Source organism: Aythya ferina, assembly GCF_964211825.1.
Source record: "Aythya ferina genome assembly, chromosome: 4".
Lineage (NCBI taxonomy): Eukaryota > Metazoa > Chordata > Aves > Anseriformes > Anatidae > Aythya > Aythya ferina.
In genome coordinates, this window is record NC_140300.1 from 23,129,947 (window position 1) to 23,150,748 (window position 20,802).

The 20,802-nt window shown below is 38.3% G+C and overlaps 1 protein-coding gene and 1 long non-coding RNA gene across 5 annotated transcripts in view; one reads left to right on the forward strand and one right to left on the reverse strand.

Moving 5' to 3' along the window:
* ARAP2 (ArfGAP with RhoGAP domain, ankyrin repeat and PH domain 2) overlaps positions 1 to 10,697 on the reverse strand; it is a 128,042-nt gene extending 117,345 nt beyond the window's left edge. For 3 of the 4 annotated variants that reach the window (XR_014692625.1, XR_014692626.1, XM_084518017.1), the window contains exons 1-2: positions 10,356 to 10,467; positions 3,813 to 4,863 (exon numbers count right to left, since the gene is read on the reverse strand). Coding sequence is in view for 2 of the 4 variants with exons in the window: in XM_084518017.1 (XP_084374143.1) it covers positions 3,813 to 4,720 (908 nt within the window). In the remaining 2 variants the exon portion in view is untranslated. Of the gene's footprint in view, positions 1 to 3,812; positions 4,864 to 10,355; positions 10,468 to 10,565 lie in introns of those variants that run through there. The other variant, XM_084518018.1, reaches the window with a different exon arrangement.
* A 32-nt stretch (positions 10,698 to 10,729) lies between these two features.
* LOC311436159 lies at positions 10,730 to 12,251 on the forward strand. The gene is made up of 3 exons (XR_014692627.1): positions 10,730 to 10,851; positions 11,462 to 11,599; positions 12,002 to 12,251. It is a non-coding gene; the product is annotated as an uncharacterized lncRNA (long non-coding RNA).
* The last annotated feature ends 8,551 nt before the right edge of the window (positions 12,252 to 20,802 follow it).

The window sequence follows — 20,802 nt, forward strand, 5'->3', positions numbered from 1 at the left end:
AAGGGCATGCATGTGGTTAGCTCCATCCATTGCAATACTTTCACTTCATCTTAGAGGCATCAGTTCTTCACTTGCATGGGTAAGAAGTAACCAAAAGTACCAAGAGAGGCCACAAAATTTGCACCCTCCTCTGTCTAATCCTTTATTCTGTTCAACGACATTATCGGGAAAATATACTAAAAATTTAAGACTAGTCACTTAAGCATAAAATACAGGGTCTCAGAAGTTCATTGCAAAAGGTTCTGACAGTCTTATCAAGACCTGTTGAACCAGATTATTTCAATCTTGGAAGATGATTTGCAACCCCCTAGTTTCTGAACTCCTTCAGAAGTTTTTGAAGGCCTTCAGAGCAATGTTTACTACTTCTGTATCAATACTGAGCTCATAATGCTGTGATAAGAAGGAAAAATCTAGCTGGCAAGAACCCAACATTGCTTCAGTGCTGATTATCTGAAAGAGCTAGAAAAATCTGCACAATGATTTGTCAGGAACATTGTATAAGTTTTTGTATGTTTTTAATTCCGCACCCCAGTACTGCAGCGGTGCCAAGTATACTTGCAAAAACAAAGAAAAGCAAGGTACTTCCAACTTCTAAAACGTCACGGTGTCCTACCAGCTGACTGCATGTTTTGTTACAGGTAAGAGCTAGGAGCACAAGCAAGGCACAGGAAAGTAGACAAAATTAGAAGAGGTGTAGGCACGTTATTAGTAATAAAAAGTGACAGAATCACAGCACTACAAAGGGCCACAGGGAGACCTACTGTACAAGCTTTTAGTGTTAGAAGGCACTTAAGAGATCATGAGAAAGGCATTTCCTTGAATAAAGCTTTAAGGCCAACATCCATGCATGACAAGAAGGAGATGCTGGGTTTCCCAGTAGATTTCAGTTGGAATTTTCTGCCTCTATGCAGAAAGCCTTCACACAGTATAATAAGGATGAAACCAGCATCTATCAATAAAAACCAGCTGAGAATGTTTGTCTTTCCTATAGGATTGCATAGACATGATCTTTCCTGAGGCTAAAGACACTGCAAGCCACCACTTTAAAGTTATGTATTAATTCTTTGCCTCTAAAAAAAAAAAAAAAAAAAAAATACTCAGCAAGGTTAATCATGAACGTTTCTATGAAGTTTAAGTTCTGTTTAGAAGCTTTGGTTTACTCTTGATCTTCATCTGACAGACTTGCTGCTTGTCCTTCAGGATTTCTACATTGTTATAACTGGAGCATAAAGATGAAGAAGAAAAGCTGGAGTTCACAAATCAGAATGTGGAAACGATGTTAGTGACCCAGTCACACATCAGTCTCTAAGACACCAGGATCTGAAGGATTTACTGGCATGGTGGGAACACCATAAGCACAGCATGTTATCTCTACTGGGTGATTGTTTCTCAGAAGAGATAAGAGTAGCTAGTCATTGTTATCTTTTAGCATTAGATTCCCATTTCAGCTCAGCAGGAGTAGCTTTGTTATATGCAGTGGGGATGATCACCCCACAGAAGTTAATGTAAAGCCACTCCCCACTGAAAAGTGTTTATACTTCAAAGTTTCAATAAGCACAATTTCTTGGTGTTTTAGAAGACACTGATTATATATATGTTTTATTTTTTTTTCCAAGTAGATCATGCAAATCTTTTCTTTGTTGCAAAGAATTGTTGCCTCTCCACCTGTTCAACCAGACGACTGTATTAAAGCATTTAATATTAACATCTTTCATTAATCTAAAAGAAACTTAAAAATGCTTGGGAAAACTCTGCACTTAGGGCGTGTATAAACTCGCTAATGATGTTTCTAACTGCTGAGATATGCAGATGAAAAAGACAAATACAAAACATTCTCAGACACGTCCCTTCCAGGCACAGCTAGTGGTTTAAAAAAAAAAAAAAAAAAAAAAAAGCACAACCTGATAATTTGGATATGGCTACAGTGACAAAACTTTGCATGTGTCTTTGCATGAGGTTTTTCTTCTCCGTAAGACACTTACCAAGCATGACAAGTAAATCTTTACAATTAACAAAATCAAAAATAGCACGATTAAATCTGGGGGAAGATACTTTTTGTGTATACAGGCCATAATATTGTGATCAGCTGTACATTCACTGCCTCTTATTTTTAAAGTATGGTATCATTTGAATGTTATTAATGGAGGTCTGGAGTTACATAGTAACATCAGATCTTTTCCCCTACATTCCATTGCCTTTTTGCAAAACAAGCCACAAAAACTGTTTGTTACAGACAGCAAGTGTTCCTTGCTAGTTTGTAGACTAATTGCAAACTCTGCCATTTTGAAGGAATCAAAATCTACACCCACATCACATGAATATTTTGAAATGAATGCAAACTATGCAATTTATCATAAAGTAACAACCTTTACTGGATGCTCTCCAAGCCAATTTCACCAGTGCTGCACAGAATCCTTATAAGGATTCCATGAATTATGAAAACCTTCCACCTCCATCATCTAGAAAAAGCCTTTCTAATTGCCAAATAAAATGTCCTTTGACTGAAGATGCATCTTTTTGTCATCCTACAAAATTCCATGTAAGTTGTAGCTGGTTAAAATAAAATAACAATAAAAAAAACACTTGGTTTTCTTTTTTTTCCTCCTATTTCTTCCTCCTGGAATGCCTCATTAAAAAAAAAAATATGCTACAAGCATCATTAAAGTCCAAGTTTCACTATATGAATAGTGATAATATTCATATGCTATATGAATACCAGCAGAAGCCAACACCTAACATGACAAACCGGTTGCATTCATTCTCTGCATTAACAGTTAGATGACAACCAGTTTAGAAATCAGTCCAAGAGCCATCCTGAGGAAAATCGTTGCTTTAGATTGACAGCATAATATAATTTTCTCCTCCATGAAGCATCCCATTCTAATTTAAAAGAATATAAATTTTACTGCAGAGTTCTACGCTTTAAGGTTAAGACTTCAAATCATCTTCCTACATCCACATATGCAATCCTGTCTGAGAAATCCTCCTTCATACAGATACATCCTTACAGGACGGCTACACCATACAGCACATTCAACAGGCAAGAAGGCTTTTGTAAATATTGCCTCACTTTTCAGATGAAAGTACCTTAATACACACAGCTGTGCAAAATTTCCTAGATCTTTTAAATCCAAGACTTAGAATAAAATAATAAACCTTTGTTTTCTAAGAACAGTATTTTCTGAAAGGTACAACCTTAAAAGGTACTAAAATATAACTTGAATACACAATTACAACAATTTTTATACTTAAGGATGAATTTTTATCCTCTTGAATTTACTGTTTTATAACTATTTTCCTGCCACAGATCAGAATTTCATTAGATACTATTAATGAGATGCTAACCCCAGCATATCAGTAACATTTTGGTTTGGAATAGATTCAACAGCTTTTTGTTTTTAAATCTTGCTTTTGTAACATGTATTTTCATTCTTCCCTATCTGAAGCGCATACAGATTGAGTTTCAAAAATGTTTGATATAGTTGTTTTTAAACACAGGCTATTCCTAAAGCAATGAAGATTCATTTCTCTCAAAGTAAGTAGATGCAGAGATTATAATGAGACACTATTCTAGAATTTCCCTTTATACTCCCATTTGCACTTTTGACTTGCTTAATCCTTCTTAGGATTATTCATGTCAGAGCCAAGCTATTTACAGCACATATAAAAAAAAATCCACAGAAAAAGACACCCTTTGCCCATACAGCCTACAGCCCCCTTCACAACCCCCCCCCCCACCAAAAAAAAAAAAAAAAAAAAAAAAGTCCCATAATTTCTAGAACAATTCTTCACTAAAAAGAAACAACAATTACCTGGTTGAAGTCTCAACTTTGCTTGATTCAGGAATTTCTGGCACAGGCCGATGTCTTAACATAAAAGACCGACTTGCTCTTGGAAATACTGTCGTGCTGTTTTGTGTACAGGAATCATATAAGTCATTGTTTATCATTTCTCCTTGAAACTTAAAGAATGGAGAACTTGGCTCACAATCAGATAGATCATCCCCATCTGCAAGCATGAGATGTTTGTTTTCACTGTATTTTGTCTCACATGAATGAGCAAACGAAGAAGGAGGATCACAAAATGCCAAACGGCCAGCCAAGTGCTCATCAGTTTGGTATGCAGCAGCTTCTTCCAATGATGTATTCGGCTGAGCATTCATCTTAATACTTCCACTTAGACTGACAGCTTTTACTATGCTGTCTGAATTCTGGTATAAACCAGAAAAATCCAAATTTGTAATGCTATCATCACTTGCCTCCGATAAGTTTTGCTCTCCAAGTTTGAACCTTTCTTCACCAAAGTAAGCTTCATTAGGAAGTTGCACTGATGATGTTGCAGGTATCAAGTCAGTCTCATCTGCATTTAAATTGCTTACTGGAGAATCCTCATCCACGCACAAATATTGCTTCTTTTCTAAACCTGTCGAGTCTTTGAGTTTTACATTTTCATGGAGAAGTGAATGTCCTTGTCTTTTTGAAAGAGCAGTGTCTAACTGTTTAAGGATCCTTCTGCGGTGCCCTGTAGGCAGCACTCCCATTTGCTGAAGCACACTGTTGTTTATGCCTGTGCAATCTGTCACAATGTTATAGCCATATTCCTTAAAGTTAGGAAGATACTGCCCTAAGTTAATGTTGACCAAGAATTCTTCAATATCAGTGCCGTTGCCTGTGGATGACATGATGGCAGCTTCATTCCGAACACTGCCCCTCACAGTCATATAGAAATATAGTCAAGATGCAGGCATACTCATAGGCAAAGAAGCTCTCTATATTTGTCGGCAGTCAGCCAATGGAAAATGCAATTTCTTTGAGATACTTCAAGTTTCTTTAGTTTCTGATTTTATTTTTTAAGGCTGCAAACCTATGGAAAAGAAAAAGGGTATTTAAAAAGAAAGAAAACTCAGTTCAGAGGTCTGAATTTACTTTAATCTTGAGTAAAATTCTGAAAGGCTCCCTGTTGTTTGTACACTACAATTTTTAAATTGTGCATATATGAAAATTTCAAGCAGGGTAAATAGCATAACCTCTCCATCCTTTTATCTTCTCCTGTACAAAGAGAAGAGCAAAATCAAAGCCTTAGCACAAGTAATAGTTTTAAAACATATAATCCTAGTAGTTACAAGATGTGAACCACTTATCTCCACACAACTTATTATACAGTACTTGGATATAAATGGTAGAAAAAGTGAACAAAGACCAGAGCTGGAACCCAAAGCTTTCCCATTCCCATGCTGGCACCAATTAACTACAGAGTGCAGCTTCCACTCCTTTATCTTCTGAGCCTTAAGCTTTTTAGCACAGAAACAGACTTTCCGCAGGGAAAAGAAAAAAAAAAATCACTGGCTAGAGCATTCCCACCAAGTAAGTGCCATAACTAATACAACAGTTTGCAAAGGTAGAGCCACTTCTGAGAATGTCTGGAGAAAGAAAATAAATAATTTAAGCTGCTACTTTTTTTAAGAACCACAGCCAGAAAGCTGTGGAGGTGATCAAAACATGCCTCACAGATCAGGCACGTGTTCTTCAAAGAACTGTCAGACAGGAACGCAGGAAACAGCTAAGTGGTAGCTTCTTGGCTTTGGCAAGGAAGCACCTCCTGTGGTCACAAACTGCAGAAGCATAACCAGAGGCGAGTTCTGGCCTCCATGCTAGGGACCTTTGGTACCTCAAATAACCATGACAGTTTCTCTTCAGTATTTTCCAACTCAGCTCTTGCACACCCCTGATTTCACCCATTTCGACTTTTCCTTCCTTCATGGCCATATCCAAATCCATAGTTTACAAAATCCAAAGCAGATGGAGAAGCTGCTGTTCAGAAGGTGTTTGAGACAACCTGAAATCATGTCTTTAAAGAAGGTTTAACACCAGCAGCAGACAACAGGTTTTTTTTCCTCCTCCCTCTTCCTGTACAAAGAGTCATTTGGCTTTAGGGAAAGCTGCTGACTGTAGCAGCTGCCCTGGCATGCAGGTACTAGCCTGGAGCAGCCTGGAAGAGAAAGAACAACTTCAGCAGGACAGCGTAGGACCTAAATAGCAGCCTGAAAGAAAAAGATTCACATGCCCAGCATACACCCAAGGTAGCAGATATTAGGTACACCTTATTCTCCAAAACATCTCCTGACTAAGAGGGCACTACTTACGATCTAGAATTGAAGCTTGACAGATTGGCTGCTTTTGTACTATATCAATTGCTCCAATAAAGGATAAAACATCTTCCTATACAATTTCCCTAATGACTTTTGAATAAATAAGTCATTATTCAGCCAAGCAGTCATAAATAAATCTTCATGCCCTGCCTCATTCCCCAAAGACACATACAAACACATATAAATTTAAAATCACATAATCAATGGAGCATAATTGTTATCACCACTATGAGTAATTGTACTCTAGCATTACTATGAATAACTAGTTTAATCACTAGAAGTTTCCTCTTACAGTTTTGTAACTACTTTTATTACTCCCACACTTTCAGAAAGAACTAATCGAAAACAGGAAAAAACTCTGCACTTACACCATATATACGTGTATATGTATGGCATAGTAAAGAGAAAAAGTTGAATAAACCCGCACTCTTCTGGAAGACATACAGATCAGCACATTTATCACAAAAGTTCCATTATTTACAAGAACTCTTTAGATTCTTGCCAATATATTCAACTTCATTTTTTGCGATGCATTTTTATAGCTTTGATCGCTACTTGGCAGACTTGCAAGCAGTGACTTACCACCTTCAATATGAAAGGCATTCAATTAGAGATTTTTGGAGAGAGAACTCCATAGGCCACGTACCAGCCTCTTGAGAGATGAAGTCTGTTAGAGAGTTAACTCTCACTGAGAAGTCATTTTAATTCAAAGAGGCCTGGATTGAGCTACACTGATTAACAAGCAACTTTTAGAATAAGAATTAGATTTAACTTTGTCCTTCCTCAACATGAGCACGTATCTAAACACCCATCATTTCTTTAAAAATTTAAGCCCCCCCCTTCTCAATGATAAAATTCGCCAGTAATACCCATCAGCCATCTCTAAAACCACCAAAATGCATATATAAATACATACTGTGTTAAGGTTTTTTTTATTTTCTTAATTTTATAATTACTACAGAAATAACTAATGGCAGAAGAAAACATCAAGCAGGCACTGTTTCACATACCCATTATGAAAAAAAAAAAAAGTACACACACTCACACACATGAAAAACCACCTCCAGTGTTAGCCTATCAATTAAACAATTTCAACTTCAATTTTGGAATACTTTGTCTGTTGTTTCCAGAACTTCCCTGGTAGTTCAGGGTTTTGTGGTGCTATTTAGGGTCCTAAGCCCAAGGTGTTAGCGTTTATTTTCAAGCAGTATCATTCTCCTACTCTCTCCGCCTCCAACAGAAAAAAAAGGCACTTAAGTAAGTAGCTTCTATTTACTTACTCACACTCTTTTCCATATCTAAGTATTGTTTTTCTACGTGCAACAGCTTTGCCAACACCTTAATCTGGAACACCTCCATCCTGCTACTTCAGGAACTCCAATAGCCATGTATCATCGGTTATTTGGATACTCACACATCTCAGTACAAACCACAAAACAATGCACAGGATTACCAAGCACAGAACAAACTTTGTTTCTAAATGTGAAGAACATAATTTCTTTTTGTTGCATATTTTCCAGAATAACACATAGCAGGCCCAGAAAGGAAGAAACTGCTCACTAAGACAGTGTTTTGACCACAAAATGCCAGCAATGCTGGGAGCTGAAGCCAAAGCCATTTTTTGTTTCAGTAGTTGCTAAAAGTTGCTGTAGTTTAAGCACTTCTAAAGACATGCTATAGATCTGACCCACCTATACAACTCAGTAAATTATACACAAATATTGATTGTGAAACTTACTGGTATTTGTGGATCTGAGGGTTTTGCTTATTTTGGTTTGAATGCGCTTTAAATAAAACAGAACTAAATAAATACGATTCTGTGATACACACAATCAGTGAATATTTTTAACACAGGTTAGAAGATAAATACTTTATCATGTCTTACACTGCATGTTTTATCCTTACTACAGCCTTAAGCTCAAGTGTACAGAAAAAGAGAACTCAAGGACCACCTTATCCAAAATAGTAAACTATTTCAAATAAATTAATATCAATAAAACTTCGTAACTTCAACTGTAGAATAATTCACACAAATACAGTTTGTATAATATTACATATGAAGATGCAGTGATCATATGTATGTGATATATGCCCGTTTGTACATTGACTTTCACATCGGTAACTGTACCACTATGGAAACTTAAGTAAAAAGAAGTCTTAATGGTTAGTTCACATGGTCACATACATCCTTCAAAACAAAGCTTTTACTCTGAGCAGCAGGGCAAAATAGATTGTCCCATAGTATTAGACAGAAATAAGTATTAAAGAAAAAAAAAGAGGGAAATTTTGATCTTTCTTAAATAAAACTGATTCTAAGGGCGCTGTCATATCCTCTGATATAGAGTCACACAGACAAAAGCCACTCAACACATTCACGCAAATTGGGAGAATGCTATAGTGGGTATATGAAGTAAAGCTTCTTGGAAGACACTTGACTATTCAATTTTACAGAAATATGCGTAAAGTGTCCAAATTGCTATGTGGAAAAAGCAATACAAGGGAATCCATCTGGGCTTCTCTTCTAAGAAAATATGCTTTTGGCATGTGATAAATTGCCATTTGTTTTGGACATCAAAAGCCTTACATGGGATCATCCAACTTTCTTCCCCAGATGACGATGTTTCTCAAACTCTTTTCAAAATGATTTTCCCATCCTTCCTTTTCTCCTCTTACAGAAGGAACTTAGACAATGAGGTAGAAGAACTCAGAGTGGCATACCAGGTCTTTCTGTTTTGCAGAAAAGAGCTGCTACATGGCCTCCAAGACAACATTGGCACAGAAAAAAATACATAATTTTCAGGATGCTTCCTCACATGAAGGAAATGTTCTTGTACCTAACATTTTAAAAAACTGTGCCAATTGATATGGCCTCCATTCCGTGATTTTCAAGTTGGAGAAGTCTGCAAGACATCACTGATTGGAAGATGTATGTAGATAAACAAATCTATGCTGAAGCAAGCCAGCCAACTTTTAACAAAACACACAAACAGAAGGCTATAGCTGAATATAGAAGTATTCAAATGAGTGTTTCTCATTACTCAATACTCAAATGAGACTTTCTTCTTCCTTTTTAAGAAAACTACTGATGCCAGCCTAGAGAAATCTTCCGAAGTACACAGCAAGCCAGTCACACTTCCAGTGATGACTTCAACAAATACAAGGAAGTTCAGGCTTGCTCCCAGCTTCTGCTAAACCACACTAAGTTTCAAATAAATGTGGGGTGAAAAAAAATAAAACAACTGCTCTAGGATTTACCAAGGAGCAGAATTAAATCTGCTGGTGGTCAATTTCACCCTCCCATTGGGCTTGACTGCATACAAACTGGCAAGATTAGCAGGCTTAAGAAGTGTAGATCATTACAGATCTTTCTTTTCGGCATGCTCAAAAAAAAAAAAAAAAAAAAAAAAAAAAAAAAAAAAGTCCTCTGAAGTGACCATTTTAAAGGTGTCACTTATTGAATTAGCATTTGGGTCAACACAGAGCAACGTAACCAATGGCAACCAGCACAGTTCCTTGCTCAAAAGCAGCGAAGTGACTTAGTTCAGCACGATTACGAAATACTTTCGAGCACATCCTCCGCTCACATAGTTTCCTCGTTCTTTTTTTTTTTTTTTTTTTTTTTTTTTTTTTTATTTCAGAAGGCTTCTGTTTCAGAGGAAAGCTCGGCCACCTTCGCCGCCTGGGAGCGAAGGCTGACGCCGCCAGAAATTCCTGTGGAGCAACTCGCGGCGTCGGGAGCGCGGCGCGCACCGGGGCGGCACCGGCCGGGCGCACTCGGGCGAGTTGCTGCGGCGACACGGGGCTGCCACGTCCCGGCTCTGCCTTTCCGATCAATAAGGGCATCCCAGCGCTGTTGCGCTCCGCCACAGCAACTTTCACGCACCGTCCGGTAAAACTCGCAGGCAGCTTAACGAGAAGCCTGCGCCTAACTTCACAGAAAGTACCCGGAGTAAATAAATACACCACAAAGCGCCCTACCTCTGCTGGCATTTACATACGGACCGTTAAAACAATTAAGACGAGAAGCACACGGGCGGGGAAACGCACGCTACCTGCCCACCAGGCTCCATCTCCCCGGCACCCCCCTTACCACGACACCCCCGGGCACCCCTAGCCCATCCCGGGGAGCCTCTCGAGCAGGCCGGGTCGAGCCGAGCAGAGCCGGGCCGGGTGCTCCCAGCCTTGCGCCCCTCGGCAGCTGACTTACCTCCTGGCGACGAGCAGCCGCGAAGGGGAAGGTGGACACGGCCTAAGACCGCTTGGGCTCCCTCCTCTCCCCCTGCTCGCTCGTTTTCTCCTTCCTTCCTGCCTGCCTGCCTCCACACCCCACCCCACCCCCGCGCTGCTCCCCGGCGAGCCGCGCCCGCGGCGCTCCGCTCCCTTCCCTCCCCTTCCCTCCCTCCGGAGGCGGCCGCACCTGGGCTGGAGAGGCGGTGTGCTGCCTCCGGAGCCCGGCGGGGGGCTCGGGGAAGGCTGCCTGCCCCACAGCACGGCCCCGGAGCACGACCCCGGGGTTCTCCTTTACTCCCCCGGGGCGCGGGGCGAGATGGCCGCGGGGCTCCCCCTGGCCTCCCCGCTGCCCTCCAGCGGAGCCTCGCGGGGGGCGCAGCGCCCTCACGCCTCGCTTGGCTGGATGAAATTAGGAAGCTTTAAGTAAAGCGTGTGACTTGCCCCGCTTCTAGGAACTCGCCCGCGCCCGTGAGGTAGTGACACGCTGCCGAAAGTCGCGTTTTATTACACTAAACGAGACCGAAAAGCGCTTTGACGCGCTCCAGCAGCCGCCCCCCTCGCACCGCGTGGGCCCCGAGCTCCTCGAGGTGAGGCTGGGGATGCCCCGGGGGCCTCTGCTGAAACAGCCGAGGTGTACCCCGAAAAACAGGCCAGTAAAGCCCTCCTTGGGAGCAAGTAAACCTGCGTTCTTCTGCCTGCTGCAAAGATTGCTTATTGCATGCTAACTATAGCCTTACTACGTAGCCCGACTCACACCGAGGCTGTTAAAGATCGTCAGAGGCTGAGGAGTGCCATGGTAGTAAAATGAGGTTTCAGATCACAACTTCAAACGTAAGCAACTTTTTCATTCTCCAGTTCCCCACTGCAACAAGTGGAAGGAGTGAAGTTCAGCATTACAGAGCCAATCCTACCCGCGCTCAAACACTTCTGAAAATCCTGCTGTGCACCCTAGCTATTAAATGCCTAAATACCAGTCTACTAAAAAATGCAGTTAATTTAATATCCCAAACTTGTATTATGCAAGCGAATTTTATGGTAAGAAAGTCCTACACCAGTGCAAACTTTTGTTTTTGCTTTTTCTAGGTAGCCTAAAGAAATTCATAATTTTCTTGACCGACTTTCTATTAATCATTTTGCTGAGCCTGGCTCAATGTCATTCCCAATCATTTGCAAATGGACCCATATATTTGCAAACCAAGTTGCTGCACAGATGTGACTCAGGTAGGTACACAAACACTCTTTTTGGCCATAGCTTTTCTGGATTGTAATCTAAGGGCTCACAGATTCATCCGATTAGAGATTTGCCTAAAATCCCGAGCTAAGCCTAGCTTCCTTTCAGAACAGTAAGAATGCCAATGAATGCTGACTTAGAAAAGGATTTTTAACCACAGTAATTTAAAATATTTGAAAGATTCATATCTTGAAAACAACAAAAGGCTTGCCGTCTTTGCAAGGCTTACCTTGCCATGCAAGTATCCACTTCATTAGCTGAATTTGCTTCACTGGGCTGAATTTCTCTTTCCTGCAAGTTTTTAGGTATGGCAGTTGAATAATACCTTTGAACTCTTCTCTATCAAGAAAGTCCAAATCCTTCTATAAAATCCACCTCTCCTTCTCTTCCAGGAGACCCATGTGATTTGCCCATGTAAGTGGACCAGCAGCAGAGACTACAGAAGACAGGCCTCTCGCTGTTTAAAACAGCTGTCACTCTCACACAGAATTCACTAAAAGAGGCTGTCCTTAGCATATTTACATTTGTGCAGTAATAGCATCTTCCCCCAAAGCATAATGTGGTGCTCTGCACCCTGACACGCTATGTTTCAACCAGAACTAGCCACTTTTCTTTTCTTGACCACTAGATGAGAACACAAGATCTGAGATTTTTTTTATTACTGTTTTTTTTTGGGGGGTGGGGGGTGGGAGGGATGCTGTTTTAGCAGTGTAATTTATCAGATTCTAAGAAAGTTCTCAAGTCTCTGGTTTATCTATGGCACACAGTTCTCTGTAATGAAGCACGAAATGGCAGCTTTCTACCATTGTGGTAAAGCAAAACTAAAACTAACTAAATAAATAACCTTTTGCATATATAAAAGGAAACCACAACTTCTTAGTTCTGATGTAACTCAGATATGACATAAAGCACAGTACTATTCTAAGGCTTGTTGATATATTTGAGTTTTGTAAATCTGTTGGCAGGTTTAACAACTGCAGAGATTTTATTAACTGATAATTTCCTTGGCCCATGAGTTTCTATGTTGCTATCATGAAATTTTTTTAGGTCAGTAATGTTTTTTAAGTAGCTGAAGATTTGTTTTAGAAATTCGTGTTAAGTGGAAGTTGCAATACTTTTGCTATGCCCTTTAGAAGGGATTCGTGCCTTTTGTATCCTAAAACACATATGGCCATACAAGAAGGTCATTCATAGTGAACGCAGTAAGTTTGCTTTCCTGCTCAGAATTATGATTACATAAACCTTCAAGATAATCTTGTTTTCCAGCAATTGAGATTCATCTGATTATTTTTAATATGATCAGTCCATAAGAATAACCAAGTAAGTCCGTGTTTAACTGAAGATGGAATATCATCTAAATTGTACAGGAGTTTATCCATACAATATGAATGAACCCCAGACTTCCACATTCCATCTGTGTGGTCTGTTATAAGGTAAAGCATATATTTGCTTCACTATTGTTCATTAAGCTTGTAATATAACTTATTCAAACTCGTCAGCCATTTTCCAGTTTTCCAGATATTGTCATTTTTGGATCTGTCTATCTTTAAACCTGATCAGTTCTCTTGCTGTGTATTTTGGATTTAAGTACTCTAACTGCACAAACAGCAAGCTGCTGAGATAAATAAGGGCTTCCTTTATTGATTGTGTACAAGTAGCTCTGATAGTGTACACAAGATTTGGCAGCTATCTAAAAATATACAGAAAAGCTGAGTTTGTGACTTTTTATATAATTATTTAACTGCTGTAAAAACAGCACATACTCTCATTGAATACAGTCTGAACAAGATACAAAGAACAACTTTCTAAATTTGGTCTTCTACAGTCTTTTCAGTCTTGTTATCTTTAAAGCAGAAGTAATAAAACTCATCCACCAGTCCCTCAAGGTGTTGAGAAGATTAAACTTATTTAGTTTTTGGTGTTTTTAAGCATTATAAGAAATTAAATGTTACCTACATCTCAAACAACCAGCAGATGAATGCCAACCAGCTCTATTATGATTGGAGCTTCAGTACTATTGTTACAGTATTGTTACTAAAATATCATGAAAACTAACCTTGGAAATTAAATCATGTACTGTCATTGTTAAAAGCAGAATTCTAGCATGAGGTAACATTTCACATAGGATAAGACACAAACACACAAAAACAAAACAAAACAAAACAAACACCTGTAAAGACTCAGAAAAAAAATAATTGATAGGACTGTAGTTAAGAATGAGCGCAGGTTTTGAGAAATCTAGGTTCAGTTTTTGTATTTGTTCTCAACTGTTTCTGTGGCTTTGGGATTTATATTGGCCAGTTGTTCAGTGCATTATAACTTTTGTATGTCTCGCTGGACACCAACCTGCGTTTCAACTTAGACCTATAAACTAGTTCAACACATAGCACATTTTTCAAATATAACTGTGTAATAGTCAATCTGATTTCCAAGAAGCATCGTAGATACATCATTTGTATTTTCAGACTATCACTTTATAAACTAGTTGATGTTATTCCTTGCAGGTGTGACAGCATAGTCATTGTGGCTTTAGCAATCTTATTTCATTTACATTTGACCTTTATGCAGTCTCTGTTTTCTTAAAACTACCGATGGACTCATGCAGTAGTCCCTTTAAGTTGTTCTGATGTTCATAATGCTGCTTTTGAAACTAATGACATAACACCAATGGAACAATACTGTTTACTGATTAGTTTTACAGCATACTGTTTTGTTTTTTTTCTTTCCCTCACCGATGCAGGTGACAGTTATGTTAGAATTAATTTTCTGTCTCATGTATTGTATATCGCACTTGAGTGCCCATGCAAAGTCCTCTGAAGGTAAGAAGCTATTTGGATCAACTGAAATACTCTGAGAATAACAAAAACAGTAATTAGGTTTGCTCCAAAAGCACTTCTCCTATTGCAGTAAGGGTTTAGTCAGAAATATTGAATTTGACCTCACTTTCAATGGGAGTCTGCAAAGATGGCAATTCAAAATACATCCTTGCAACAATGTGAGATTTCTGGAAGGTCCACCCACTGCCTTTGGCCAAAGCACACCATACAGCACTTCCCTGGACTAATACCCTCTATGTCCCAGCTCTTAAGCCAGCACCTGAACTTGCAGATACTGCCCTGTGGGTTGGTGACCCCCACTTTCACATACATTTTTATGGGCTTCAATCTGCAGGCAACATGAGAATTTTGCCTGCAATACTGCTTTATTTAAATTCATTGCTTATGGGGAAGTAAAAGCATCTTCGATGTATAAGACTCACCTGAGTTCACAAGCCTGAAAATGAAAACAGCAGATTTATTCTAGCAAAGCAAGAGGGTTAAGCTCTTGCTTCAAATGAAAGACATATAAAAAAATCAAATTTAAAAAATACCTGACATCAATCTCTCGCTCCAGTTGTCACTTAGGGTTTCTCCAAGACATCTCTCACTAGAAAAGCTGCAGGGGCAGCTTCAACACTTCGTTTTCAGAGTGCCTGTGTTCAGTGTGGGACCTCATCCTGCCACTTCTGTGTCTCATTTATATTTAACAGTTTTCTAGTGGCTTTTGAATACAAATGCAGCTTCAAAACGTGGTAAATTCTTTTTATTTCTTTGCTATTGCTCTCATTTACGGGACCTTGTTACCTTGACATAACTTCCTGTCATCTTTGAAAAATCTAATGGAGCATTCTTAAATATATTTGAAAATGAATCCCTCTGAGAAACTTTCCTACACATCAGAGCAGTAACTTCTCCCATATTCAACTTGTGTGCTGTTGACTGAATTGTAATGAATCATTAGGGTTTATCTACATAGCACTGGTTTTCTCGCATTCTACAGAAACCACATATGGCACATTTAAAGATGCTGTTAGTTTTAAAGGTCACTCTTTCAAATACCTCCTTCCCACTTTCATCTTACTTGTTCCTTGCACAAATTTGGCATGGAAAGTAATGAAGCATACTAGACATCATAGAACTATTTTTAGGGAAAAACTTTCCAAAGTACAATCACAGTTAAAATTGCATATACTTCAATATAATTTCATGTTTTTTTCTTTAGGTCTGGTGAAACACATTATATCTCTTATGTTTTCTCTTTCCCCCCCAGACAAACAAACAAACAACTCTCCCGCACACACAGACACTTCTAATGCTATTATAGAGATTAAACTGGAGGCTTACTGTATGTATAAATAATACTTCAGTAGAAAACTTTTAATGAAGAAACCCCATCTGCGCAAGAATAATTTCCTGTTAAGTTACTAGGTTAAGGCTGAGAAGTATCAGGAAATTACATGAAATGGGCTTTAGGTAGTTAGTTAAAGTCATTTGACTTTCAGTCTCTTTCCTAAATAACAATTTGAGTGACAAGCTCAAACACAAAATGCTAAAAGTAGCCAAGCCAAGCTGGGGAGGCAACCTACTCACAGCATGCTGGAGAGGTTGATGTTGCAGCAGTGACTGGTCAAAGATGTTGCTCTAATCACTTTACTGTGAAGTATGTTACACAAAACTGTGAGACCAAACTTCAGTTGTTTCAGGCAAACAAAGGATGGCATAAGTATTCTGCCCAAAATCTTGAATTTGGTTGCTATTTTAGAATCAAAGAATGGTTTGGGTTGGAAATCTCAATCAAATAGCTTATAAACGAGCTCTGCTGAAATAGGTCACACTAAGCCACTTACATCCGGATTGACCTTGCTACTTTTTCACCTTCGTGTGCTCAGCAAATTTTATACTTCTTTTAAAGATTGCATTGTACCAAGGGTATCTCTTAAGAGCAATGTGGTCTTAAGTCCATTGTTGAGGAGAGCAGTATAACTGAGAAACTTTATCATTAGGAAAAGAAACAGCATCAAGTGAAAACAACACTTTCATGTCATGTTTCTATGATCTCTCCCTTTCTAAAGTTTAATTAAAATTGCAATTAAATAAGTGTCACCTCAATATTGGATAGGAAAAACTACAGTTTTTCTTATATAATTAAATACTAACATTAAAACAACATCAATCATGTTTAATAACTACAAAATATTATTGCTGATCACATCAAAATGCATTTTTCTTTCAGGAATTAATTTTTCCCAAAGGTTATAATCAGGTTATTACTTAATCTTATAAAATGAGACAAACAGCAAAGAGGCTGTGGAAATTATGAGCTTCTCCAGGTAAACAGTTAATCACGCTTCTGGCCCCTCAGAGACGCTGGTAATCTTGTACTTTCCTTATGAAATAAGTGGAAAGCCAATGTATCACACAAAGGCTTGATTTAAGATACCTCAATTTTGTATGCACAAATAAAAAACTTATACAAGATCAAAAGTTTCACTACATCTTTTTGCTTTATGCACACTGTTATGGAAATCAAATTACATATTCTGCTCAGCTACCACAGTACAAAACTTACCCCTTACTCCAGAATTCTGAGCAAATGCTTGGTGAAAAAGCAAATGCTCAGAATGAAGGTGAAAAAGCAAATGCTCAGAATTCTGGAGGCCTTATCAGTTCTTGAGCACAGAGTGAAAAGAAAAGGAAATAAATGCAAAAATAAAGGAAATTCTAGTTTAAATTAATGAACTAAAACCATTCATTGCCATTTCTACAGTACACCAAAGGTCTATGTGAGCTCAAAAAAAAAGATGTAATGAAAACTGATTAGAGTATTTCATTCTATAGCTAGGGAAAGGCCACTTTTTTTCTTCTTATCTGCCATCTAAACTCACTTCTCTTGCACTTTCAAGAAATTGTCCATTGTAAGTGAATCATCAGTAAAAGTGGTTTGTATTTCTTTCATAAAACTGAGGTACAGGAAATGCATATTACAGCTCATGCTGGATTCCAGGCAGAGTAGGTTTCCAGCTAAATCAAGATTATCTCCTGTAGAAGAATGCACATAGGACAATATAGTGTATGGATTTGAGAAGTATGTATTGCTATTTTTATCTTCCCTTTCATTCTTAGATTTTTCAAGTACTGATTAGAGGGACTAGAAGTTCCTCTTGCCACTCATAGTTATATATTGCTATTTTTATCTTCCCCTTCATTGTTCTCAAATTTTGTAGGCCTATGTTCAAGTACTAAAGGACAGATTAGATGGCATAGAAGTTCCTCTTTCTACCCAAAAGTCACCAAAGATGGTGAGAACTCATAATGCTGAGTCCCAGTCTGCAATCTTGTCCTATTTTTGCTGGGAGAGTTAATTCTTCTCACAGTAGCTGGTATGATGCTATGTTTTTGATTTACAATAAAACAACAATATTTTAGCTGTTGCGGAGCAGTGCTTACACAGAGGCAAGGACTTTTCAGCTTCTCATGCCAGCATGGAATCTGGGGGTGCCTCCCATGGTATTCCATACCATCTGACGTCATGCTAAACAATATATAGGGGTGGCTAGCCAGGGTGGGGGGGCTGGCTGTTCGGGGGTAGGCTAGGCATCAGTCATCGGGTGGTGAGCAATTGTATTGTGCATCACTTGTTTTGTACATATTATTATTATTACTACTACTACTACTATTATTATTATATTTTCTGTCCTAATAAACTGTCTCTACCTCATCCCACAGGCTTCAGTTTTCTTGTTTCTCTCCCCCATCCCAGAGAGGGAGAGGGGAGGGTGAGCAAACGGCTGTGTGGTGTTTAGCTTCTGGCTGGGTTAAACCACAACACCTACAGCCATGGCTATGCACAGTTTGGCACAGATCATGGTTAGCATGTTCTAGAACATGATCCCATGTTCTGCATGTTACCTCAGCATAGCTGAGGATGGCTTGGTTTCTCTACATTGTTTACCTGAAACCTCCACAGAAGCTAACATAAATGTAAAGGCAAATTCAGAGCCCACAGCATCATTTAGCACAGGCTCTGATTTTCCTACCTACTATACGCTGGAGCTTTGCCTTTCATACCATTAGGCTCATCCACACTGAATCACTGGCATTATGGCTTAACATCAAGTATTGGGACAGCACTAGAAAAGATATACCTTTCTAATCATACTTTTTTTTTTTTTTTTTTTTTTTTTTTCCCTGTAATTACATATTCCAAGGTGATTATGACTTCCTTCAAAGCATCCAGCACTGGTCATTATGGTGTAGTGCTAAATGGGCCACCCACAAGAGCAAATAATGTAATTCCTATGGCACAGTACATCTATGGCACCATCTTTGTTTCTCTTACACTGTAATTATCTTCTCACTTGGGCCTTAGAATACGAAAGACAAGAAAAAGAAAGATTAAACCTTTATACGTATTTTTTAGTATGAAAAGATCAATAAAAACAGCAAAATGCATTTATTGTTAGGTACTGAACTTTGTATTATACACAGAATATAAAGATAGAATTTACTTTGTCTGCATCACACAGTCTAATCTCTTTTCCTAGCAGAGCAAAGTCCACTTTGTTATCAGCTATGCAGCATTGTTAAGGTATTCTGAAAAGAACATGTACATTCATCTGCTAAACGATAATAACTGTATTTAAATGTATACTTTGATCCCTATTTTTCTAAATTGTATATGTTTTTCCTCATACACCCAAGGCCATTATTTAAAATGGATGTGAAAGCTCTTTTTTAAGGACTTTTTGAATAGTTAAGAGAATATAGTTAAAAGTAGAAGTAACTCAGGTATATAAATTGTTTTAAAACAAAGTCCAGCATGGAGTCAATTTTCTACTGTATTTTTTTCTTGCTGATGTAGGTTTGCTAAAGAGTAGTATCACTCTTCAAAATATCAAAATTCAATGGAGAACTAAGCTCTCAGGATGAATGCACAGCTCTCTTGTTATTAGTTCTTTCACAAAATGCAAATAAAAAAAGAACCCAAGAGCTGAAAATATACAATTTAGAAACAATTTTATATCTACCACAATTTTTCTTGCACTTACTTCTTTCACATTGTCTCTTGATTATTTGAATTTTCTACCCTTTATATTACCTACCCAGGCACAGGGCCCTATTTTGACAATGGGGTTGCAGGAGGACACCCACATGTCTCTTTCCCTGTGAGTCTGTTGTAAGACTATCCACATGTAATAGTAAACACAATAACTGTGCCTTCATCCCTAAGATGCTTGATTCTTTTTCAGCTAAAGGGTAGATTTTTTTGCAGGAACTTCCAGTGAGGCTGGGACTATTTTACTCATTTCAGTAACATTTGCAGCATACTCAGAAAGCTTCAGACATTCCCCAGTTATCATCTGATCTCACCCGGTGAGGCTGGTCTGGGCCACAAAGGCTTGTAGGGCCCTGAACACTACAACCAGATTTGATCGCTTTGGGCAAGAACTTATGCCAAGTAATAAAAGTCTAATTTATCTCAAATATATTTATATTGCTCAATGCCAGTTCAGTACATAAACACAAGCCTTAAGTTGTAATACTATCCATTAAACATCATCAAAGATAACTAATAAATTCCAGATACATAATTTTTCATCATTCTTCAAGTAAGGAGAAAATGGTGAATTATTAGTAAAATACCACAAACAGGCTTTCATTGACTGTAGGCATAGATCAGGATTAGCACCATGGTTAGCACAACTGAAACTCTAATAGAGATCTATTTTTGTTTGACTGAAACTATGTTTCTGCTATATAAATAGCTGAACTTAAACACCTTCAAACAGATCATCAAACAACCTAACTACATGTATATATGCTCTTTACTACTGTTGAGTAAAAAAGTCTGAAGAGTCAACTGTAATGAGTGGCCGTTACTACTTCATTTTCCTTCTAGAGATCTGATGTATAAACATGCATATAAAAGTCAAATGTCTCCCAATAGCAGTGCTTGTGTAACAAGTGCTTCAACAAGTATGTAGCTCACCTAATTACCTATACAGTAAATTCTTATACAGACCTCTGTAGGACAAACAATTATACCATGCAGTACTTTATATTTTTACAGAAGCTTTTTGCACTCAAGTTTAGAGAAGATCAACATAATTTTTTATCTCAAAGGATTGGTATTGTTTTTTAAGCTACACGTTAAAAACTCAAAATAGTTTCTCATCTCCTATTAAATGTAATTTAGATAAATGTCTTTTCTAAACTAATCTTCTCTTTCAAAAATGCATAGAGGATTTATAGAGATAGCATGGATTAACTGAAGCAGGAGTTACATATTTAATTCTTTAACTCATCAAAGCAGTTTGCTTATGGCAAAGAACATGAATATAGATCAGTTCCTGTCATATCTTCTAAAATCATGT